Here is a 9,731-nt window from a genome sequence, read left to right on the forward strand (position 1 = left end):
CTCTGTTGGGGCTGTCTTCGGATTCTCTTTGGGGATGTATTGAAGGAAGTTATCCCATAAGATTTGCTCATAGTTGACATCGTTGTTAGTGAAGAAGCTCCAAACCAATTCTAGTAGCTTCAGGCCCATATTATCAGTGTCTCCGGTTCTCCCTGATTGACTGCGGATGATAAAATGGCACACAAATTGCCAAAGAGCACGCAACTGATTTTTCTTGAATTCTCCAATTCCCCTGAGTTTCTTTTGGTATCCCATCTCGTAAAGTGAGGTGATGATGTCATTCATGTTGGGAGTAATGAACTTTGTGGTGGGAAGAACATGTAAGTTGATCGCATTTAGGAATTTCTCTTTGGTCAAGACGACCAAAGAATCATCAATTAGATTAAGATGAACTTCATTAGGGTTGTTGAGGGGACGATATACAGAGAATGCACACTTGAAGAGAGTCGACAGAGGGACAACATCAGTGAAGGAGTCAAAGGCTCCAAACAGGGGATGATTTGAGATATACTTGATCACCAGAAGAATGGCGTCATTGTAAGAGTGATGATCTTCGAAGATTGCCCTAAAATTGCCAGATGCAATTGAAGGCGATTGATTTCTTGCAGTAGATTCAGAACCAACGGGTTGAGCGAAACCAGAAGCCTTGGATTGCTTCTTTGAAATGCCAGACTTCACCATTGTTGAAAATGATTTTAAGAACTTGCAGGAAAAGAGTTTGAATGCAAGAAGATGAAGAAGATGAAGATCATCGTTTGAGAGAGCAGAAAGCATAAAGCCTTCTTAGGGGAAAAAATAACTTATATACCTCCGGATCTGAAACGTTTATTGGATTTACCCTATTTACAGTGGTGAACCGTAAAAATCCTTGGGGTTTAACCAGTTGCAGCTACGAATAAAGTAAATACAAGAAACATTATTATTTTTTAATTTCAATTTTTTTGAGAAATAATGAAATGTCAGGCCCATAAATGCACGTTTGGAGAACGTGTGGTGAGGGGCAAAAGTCTGTTAAATAAAGTAAGAATTTGGAATGGATTTGACATCTTGGATAAGGGGAGTTGACAGTTTAAAGAAAAGATTTATAGAAAGATTTTTTTTATGGAAAACTATTTTATTTGTCATGAAACCTAAAATAGGTCTGACATTAAAAGATTATTTGTAAAAAGTAACTAAAACGATATATGCTACCATAACGATGTAAATTTTCAAGCAATTTTTTTCATTTTCAACACAATAAAAACTCGTTTCATAATTCTCCAAAATCACATATGTCTCAATTGTCAACAAATAAAACACAATCTCGGAATCATAAAAACAATCTCCCGCCGGTGGGTACAATCATGTCGGTGCCTTGTCGTGATCCTCGGAACTACCTGAAACACATAACAGATAACACAGTAAGCATAAAGCTTAGCGAGTTCCCCAAAATACTACACACATCACATTAGCCTCTCGAGGCTATAAGTCAATAAGACCCTCCGGTCAATATGTCTCAGTGGGACCCTTCGACCCCACAACTATGATGGACCCTCTGGTCCGTCGAATCAGCATCTCAATATAATACATAGTAAGCATATCACAAAACAAATAGAAGGATATCTTAATACACTTCACATACACATAAGGCCCTCTGGTCACACATAAGTTACCACTCAAGGTAAGTATAGTGAGAAGACTCACCTCGTAAGATAGCTAGTAAAAATCTAGTGCCCGAACTCCTCGATCTAGCATCCGTCTATCACAAGGATAAAAGTTCTAATTAATACTCTCCTTACACTCTCATTCCTAGAAAAATGGGTAGAAGACCATTCCACCCTTCCCTGACCTCTCTTAATCAGTTTGACCAAACCCTAAGGTCAACTGAAGTCAACTCCAGTTAACAATCCAATATTGACCAGACTCGTCGAGTGCACTCTTGTGACTCAGCGAGTTCACGTGTATCCTCTGAATCCCCCTAAGGCCTCAAACTACTCGTCGATTAAACCTCCTAACTCGACGGATTATCACTGGGTCACAAATCACGGGGCAAATCCGATTCGACTTGTAGAGTCATCTCATAGGTTTGGCGAGTCATCTCCATTGCATCACTCATATGGCCTTCTAAAGTCAGATTCGGAACTCGAACTCATAGATATGGCCTTCTAGCATCCAAAAGTTACATAAAGGTCTGAACTTGGGGCTCATGCATGGTGTATATTGCTCTATATACAATTTTGGCCCTCTCAAAGCTTCATAGCTTCAAAACCCCAAGGTTACCTAGACAAGGCTAGCTATTTTCTAGTTCTCTAGACCTCACAAGGTCCATATCTAAAGAATAACTCGAGAAAGGGTTTGGATGCACCCAAAACCCCCTCAAAATGGTGTTACAAGCCCTAACTTAACAACCAAAGGAAAATCTATCCAAATATAAGGAAGGCAAGAGCTTATACCCGATCTGAAGCTTGAAATGAAGATGAAACTGATTCCTCCAACTCTCCTCTGAGATTCTTGCAACACCCTTGATCTTCTTCTCAAAGAAATGACCTCAAATTAGACTTTTTCCTCTCTAGCTCACAAATGACTCTAGGGTTTCTCTCAAGGGACGAAGACATTGATGGGAAGGGGCCAAGGAGGCCATAAGTGCCTTTAAATAGGCCCAAGCTCGGGAAAATTAGGGTTACTGCCTCCAGCACTGACTCGTAGAGTCGGCTCTCTGACTTGTCGAGTCCATTCATTTTCCAAGTCACCAAGTCGAGATCCTACTCGACGAGTTGAGGCGCCAACTCGTCAAGACACTCCTCATATCTCAAAATAAATACTCAATTTATCATACCTGGAAATTCGGATGTTACAGCTACAAGCGAATGATTTTTTTAGAATGTTTAGTATTTAATGAGAATCATTTAATAGCACACAAAGTTCCTTGAATTTATGAAAGGGGATTGAGAAATCATTAAGTGAATGTGGATTGATCATTTATTGCAGATCGGTGCATCATTGCGGATTGGTGCATCATTGCGGATTGGTGGAGATACAACTGCGGTGGGATAACCTGAAGAAAACTTGATAAAGCATTAGAAATAACAAACAATAAGGACCCAAGGGATATATGTATGATATATAGTTGTGGTACACAGAATATACTGAAACCATTTATCATAGATATATCCGACTAGGACCGTAAAGGAGACCAAAGATGGTCTGCAGTACCTATTAATTCAAAAAGAATTTTGGATCCGGATTCATCATTCCTAACATTTTCAGAAAACTGTTAAGTTTTGTTAAGTCAAGAGCTTTGGTGAACACATCAGCAATCTCTTCATAAGTTTTAACAAAAATTACTTCAATATTACCTTTGAGGATGTGGTCTTTTATAAAATGATACCGTAGTTCAATATGCTTCATCTTCGAGTGATGAATAGGATTGTGAGAAATCGCTATAGTACTCTCTGAGTCACAATAAATCGGTATCCGCAACATCCTGCATCTGTATTCCATAAGTTGAGTTTTCATCCATAAGACTTGTGAACAACAGCTGGCTGCGGCCACATATTCTGCTTCTGCGGTAGACAAAGAGACACAACTTTGTTTTCTTGATGACCAGTTGACGAGTCTTCCGCCGAGAAATTGACACCCACCGGAAGTGCTTTTTCTATCCAATCTACATCCAGCATGATCTGCATCTATGAATGCTTGTAGGCTGAAGTCGTTCCCTGCAGGATACCAGAGGCCTAGAGCCTTGCAGCCTTTTAAGTATCTGAGAATTTGTTTAGCTGCGGTCGTGTGAGATACTTTCGGATCAAATTGGTATCTTGCGCATACACCTATTGCGAAGACAATGTCAGGTCTGCTTGCGGTGAGGTACATCAATGAAGCAATCATTCCTCTATAAGTTTTGTGGTCTAGTGATTCTCCGGAAAGATCATTAGAAATATTATATCTGAAGGCCATAGGAACCTTAGCTGAGGAACAGTTGTCCATTGAGTATTTCTTTAGTAGTTTAGAGGTATATTTCTCCTGATGGATGAATATTCCTTGTGGAACTTGTTTTACTTAAAGTCCTAAAAAGAAATTAATCTCTCTATTCATGCTCATTTGAAATTTGTTGGTCATGTGCTTTGAAAAATCATCCGCCATCCTCTGATCTGTTGATCTGAAGATAATATCATCCACATATATTTGTACAAGCATGAGGTGATTACTATTCTCTTTTCTAAATAAATTGGGATCAGTCACTCCTCTTTTGTATCCGGACGAGACAAGAAATTCTGAGAGAGTCTCGTACCAAGCCCTTGGAGCTTGCTTTAGATCATAAACTGCTTTCTCAAGCTTGTAGCAGTGATTGGGGAATTCAAGACTTTCGAAGCCCCGAGGTTGTTAAAGATAAACCTCCTCTTTCAGTTCACCATTTAAGAAGGCACTCTTTACATCCATTTGATGTACCTTGATGTTCTTGTAAGCTGCATACGCTAAGAAGATGCGTATGGCTTCCATCCTGGCTACAGGGGTGTATGTTTCATCATAATCAACACCTTGTAGTTGACTATACCCCTTAGCGACTAGTCTCGCTTTGTTTCTAACAACCGCACCAGATTCATCCAATTTATTCTGGTATACCCATCTTGTACCAACAATAGTGTGACCTTTTGGCTTTGGAACAAGTTGCCACACTTTGTTTCTTTCAAATTTTGTCAGTTCCTCTTGGATTGCAGATATCCAGTCAGGTTCCATTAATGATTCTTTGAAGGTTCAGGGCTCGACCGAGGACATGAACGCTGCATAGTGACAGTGGTCAGATAAATCCTTTGAGGATAAAGTTTGGATACCTGTAGGTGGGTTTCTGATGATTTGACCCGGTGGGTGATCCTTTGTCCATACATGAAGACGGGGTTGCAGATGATCGGCGACAGCGGTGGAGGGAATGTCTTCTATATCAGAGGACTCTTCGGTTGGAAACTACTGTTCCTCCTGGACTTGAGAGCAGTCTGTGGAATTGCCTTGAACTAAGGGAGTTGGATCAACATTTTCTTGAACAGTTGAGAGAGGTCCCCCCGAATTGCGGATGGGAGTTCCCCTTGATCTTGAGATGGTTACCTCTGGAATGTTGAGAGAGTGATAACCCTTGGATCGGTTCTTGTGTCAATGGTCTCTCTGTTGTCATCGTCTGACTCTGAGGATACATTCGAAAGTAAAAATCCTCTGTGGAGAAGGACCGGAGCTACTTCCTCAAGTACTGGAACTTCGATAGTTGTCCCCTGATCCGGAGTAGAACTTTCTCCTTCAATCGGTAGAGTGGAAGTATTGAGTGACACTTCATTGGATAGAGTAGGACCAGAAACTTTGGCATGTTGCTGTTAAGCTTCCGGAGACACGAGAACTTCGGATAGTTGAGCTGTCTCTATTAGGTCAAAAAGATCATCATAGTTTACCTCAACTATGTTATGGGGACCAGAAGAGAATGGGATATCACTTTCCAAGATTACTTTTGTTTCACTTGATGGAGCAGTGTTGCGGACGTAATAATCATCGAATTTGATATCAAAGCTTTCGAAAATTAGTCTTGTGCGTCTTAAGAGAACCCTATAGGCTACTTTGTTTGTTGAGTAGCCAAGGAAAATGCATTCATCTGACTTTGGTGCAAACTTGTTCATGTGATCCTTGTTGTTGATCACAAAACATCTACACCAAAAAATGTGAAAGAATCTGACATTTAGTTTACATTTGTTAAGGCCCTCATATGGATTTTTGTTGAGACGCTTGTCGAAAATGTTTCGGTTTTGGACAAAACATGTTGTTGCCACTGCTTTAGCCCAGAAGTAGAGAGGAAGGTTTGTGAAGTTGAGCATTGATCTAGCTGCTTCTACTAGAGTGCGATTTCTTTTCTCTAATACTCCATTTTGTTGCGGTGTGTAAGGAGCTGCGAAATTGTGACTAATTCTCTTTGAAACCAAGTAACTATTCAGGAGATGATTTGTGAACTCGGTTCCATTATCACTTCATATGCGTCGTACTGGTAATTTAATCTGCAGTTCAATCTCCTTGATGAAATTGATTAGGACCTACGGTGTTTTAGACATGAGTCTTAAGAAAAAGACCCATGTGAAACGATTAAAGTCATACACTATCACCAGTATGTATTTCTTGTGATGGATACCAGCTACAATAGATGGACCGTAGAGATCAATATGTAAGAGATCTAGAGGTTCAAAATTGAATAATCAATCACCATAGGATGACTTTCTTTGGACTGTTTTCCACATTCACAGGCAGGTCACAGAGTATCATTGTTGAATTTGAGAATTAGGAGACCTCGGACGAGTTCTCCTGTGACCAGGTTGTTGATATATCAGAAGTTAAGATGAGCTAGCTTGTGGTGCCATAGCTAGCTAATCTCTGATACTGCTTTTGTTAGAAAGCACAGTTGCGGTTTTCCAATTATCAGAGAAACCTCCAAGGGGTACATGGTCCCTTCAGACTTGGATTTTATCAAGCATGTGTTCCTATCATTTGTCATAATGTAGCAGTAACCATTGTCAAATTCAACCCTATGGCCTACTTTACATAGTTGGCCTACACTGATGAGATTATGTTTGAGACCTTCCACATAAGCAACCTCTTGGATAGAGAAACTTCCCGTAGTAAGATCACCATAACCTCGGATTATCCCATTCGCGTTGTTTCCAAATGTGACATTTCCACCATTACAGGTTGGCCTGAAATCTCAAAGGTACTCTAACCTTCCGGTCATGTGCAAGGAGTAGTCACTATCAATTAACCATTCCTCTTCTTGTTCCTCCATGCACATTGCTTGTTCACCGATGCTTAGAGTTACATCCTTAGCCATGTAGCAGTAGTTCTTTTCCTGCTTGGTGGACCCATCCTTATCTGCAGTTGCCACCATGCAGATCTTTCCTTTTTCCATGATGTTGTTGACATCTTCATCCTCATCTACGGACGACCACACCCGATGGTCTCTCTTGACTTGGGCCACATATGCCCTTGCTTTCTCCTTTTCCTCCATTTCATGATCCATTCTAAGGTAGAATGCTCTGTCTTTCACCACATTGGCTTTACAACTTTTAGCAAAATGGTTTTCCTTGTTGCACTTGTGACAAATAATGATATCAGATTTGTCTTCATTTGAAGTACCGGGGTCAATTTTTACGGGCTGCGGTGCTTCTTTTTGGATTGAATGTTTTGAGGCGATGATGGGTGAGGGTTTTTGGGATATCGAGAGTGATTATTTTGAGGATTGAAGTTGCGATTAAAGGGATTTTTATTAAATTGCTGATTTTTGCGAAACGGTAAGGGTGGCAGGCGATTGAATTGTTGGCTTACTAGGGCAATGGCTCTTTGGAATTCTTCTTCATCATCATACTCTGAGTCAGCTTCTTATGAATACGAAGGGTTATCATACGCAAGAGAGTAAGATTGAGTATGCGGTGCATGTGCTACAAGAGCGAGTGGTCCTCCGAAGTCAGCACATTCCTTGAGTACGGTTGATTCTTGTGCTTATAATTCACCATAGAGCTTGTATAGAGATACAAAGTGACTTTCTCTATATCCATGGACTATCATCTTAGCCGTAGTCCAATGTCTACCCAAATCATTGAGAAATTGAATTGTCTCATGATCACTTCGAACGGTGCTAGCATTTGATAACTTTGTGACAATCAGGTTGAACCTTTTGAAGGAGTCTTCAAAACTTTCACCAGCATAAGCTTTGAAGTTGTTGAATTCATTGAGTGCAGTGTGAGCTTCTTATCTTGATCTTGTTCTAAGCCTTCATACAAGTTCTTGAGAATGTCCCATATTTCTTTGGCTGACTTGCAATTTATGATGATGTCAAAGTTGTCAGGAGCAACTCCACAGGATATCTCATAAAATGCAATAGCATCATTTTCCATCTTATCAAGATCATCTTTGGTAGGACCATTCATGGTTGGTTGACCTCCTCCTAGTATGAGTTGAGCGTCGTTGGTTTGAACTGGGGTAAGAACTGGGACATGAGGTCCTTCTTCTACAGATCTCCATACATCTCTTCCAAGTCTCCTTAGATATCTTTCCATTCTTTGAGACCAGTGATGATATTCGTATGCCACTAGTATTGGGGCTCTATTCGAACCTCCAACACTGTTGGAAACATTGAGAGATAATGCTTGTGCCATATTTCCTTGTTTTGTAAATATTTTTTTAAGAAATGAGCTTCAATGGTATAGAAGGCCTTTTAAAATCAGAGTTTTGTTTAAAAAGCAACCACTTTGGCTCTGATACCAATTTTTGAGAGGAAAACTTGAGAAACACACCTGAACAAACATTAGTACAAGTGGTATTGCAGAATAAAGTTTAACTTAAAGGATCATAAAGCTCAACAATAATAAGTTAAAGATTAGAAAGTTAGATAATTAGATAGTTAGGTGTGGAAATATAAATGACAACAAGTATTATATCAAGTATACACTTAAGTTGATTCTTAACAAGGATAGCAATCAATCTGAGTTAGTGAGAGCGATCAAACTTAGTGGTGAAGTCAAGAATGACTTGCTCCGAAGAGAGATTACAGTCAGAAATTCTAAAGATGCTTTAATGATGTGAGAGTAAGAAGATAGTAGGAAATAGTAAAGATAAGATATGAGATTCAAGAGATATTTTTCATTCAGAAAGAGAACTCTATTTATAGAGTCTCGAAGGTTACAAGTACTATCTGTTCAAATGTGGCCATGCAAGGCACACTGGACAAAGAGATGTAAAGACAAAAGTTAACAGATAAAACTAAAGCTAAGTGGTAAGATGAAGACTGCGGATGCGGTTCTTGATTGCGGTTGAGATAATGATTGCGGATCTTGAGATGGCTTCGGATCTATCAAGTTTAAGAGGGTCACTTATATGTCTCAACAAATATATTAATATGAAATCATATTATTTAATTAGTATTGATCAAGAATTAATTTTGTGATCAAAATAGACTAATTAAATATAAGGGGTTGATTGGTAAATCATTCATTCTTATGGTGTGGGCCAATGATCCATGATTCCCTAGGTTGGGCTAAACCCATGTGACAACCCATGGATGATCCATGGAGGTTTAAACGCATGGATCCTAAGGAAAATGGAAGGTCATGATCATTAAGGTTTACACATTGTAACCCTAATTTTGCCACACTATATAAGAAACCCCTTAGCATCCAAAATATGCACTAGTGGTCATTGGAATCCATGAGCCGATTTTGGACATAAGAAACTCTCTCAAAAGTCATATTTTGTCCAAGGTGTGTTCTGATTCCATTTGAGGCATTCACACTATTGGTGCTAAGTTCTTAAAGGTCCAAGGTTTCCAACTATAACAAAAGTTATGTCATCTAACTAGAATTTTGTAGTAAAGATACTCCATTGTATGCTAGTTATGATGATGCTTTGGAAAAACAAAGTTTGCATGTATATTAGATAAAACATAGATCCAAAGCATCTAGGGTTTCATATACACCATAGGTGTTAGAATACTCAAAACCCTTCAAAAAGACTGGAACCAGATATGACTAAAGTTGTTAAACAACTGTCAAGGACAATCTGAAGTTTACTAAAGATTGATTGCTTGTGGACAGTTGGAAGTATAGTATTAATTTGGATGGACCATACTGACATGTACTGAATAGAGGTAACTCTTGTTCAGAATTGATAGTCACATGGAAATATAGAAATGTTTCCATTATGGGGGTTGGATATTCATATATATATGTGTGAGTTAGAAA

General features: G+C 39.3%; 1 protein-coding gene and 1 pseudogene across 1 annotated transcript; both read right to left on the minus strand.

Moving 5' to 3' along the window:
- Positions 1-2,954: 2,954 nt before the first annotated feature.
- Positions 2,955-3,963, minus strand: LOC145049756 (putative mitochondrial protein AtMg00240). Its single transcript, XM_078998119.1, has 2 exons — positions 3,621-3,963; positions 2,955-3,034 (listed from the first exon to the last, which is right to left on the minus strand). Exons 1-2 carry the CDS (start codon positions 3,961-3,963, stop codon positions 2,955-2,957), a joined length of 423 nt encoding a protein of 140 aa, XP_078854245.1.
- Positions 3,964-4,359: 396 nt separating this feature from the next.
- Positions 4,360-4,713, minus strand: LOC145049757 (putative mitochondrial protein AtMg00820 pseudogene; annotated as a pseudogene).
- Between the last annotated feature and the right edge of the window lie 5,018 nt (positions 4,714-9,731).

Source organism: Lactuca serriola, chromosome 5, assembly GCF_051521515.1.
Source record: "Lactuca serriola cultivar US96UC23 chromosome 5, Lser_US96UC23_V15, whole genome shotgun sequence".
Taxonomy (NCBI): Eukaryota; Viridiplantae; Streptophyta; class Magnoliopsida; order Asterales; family Asteraceae; genus Lactuca; species Lactuca serriola.

Coding starts and splice junctions, on each gene's coding strand:
- LOC145049756 (XM_078998119.1), bottom strand. CDS start 3,963: ATGGACAACTGTTCCTCAGCTAAGGTTCCTATGGCCTTCAGATATAAT. Junction 3,035..3,620: donor GGATAGAAAAAGCACTTCCG/GTGGGTGTCAAT, acceptor AGTTTTCTTCAG/GTTATCCCACCGCAGTTGTA.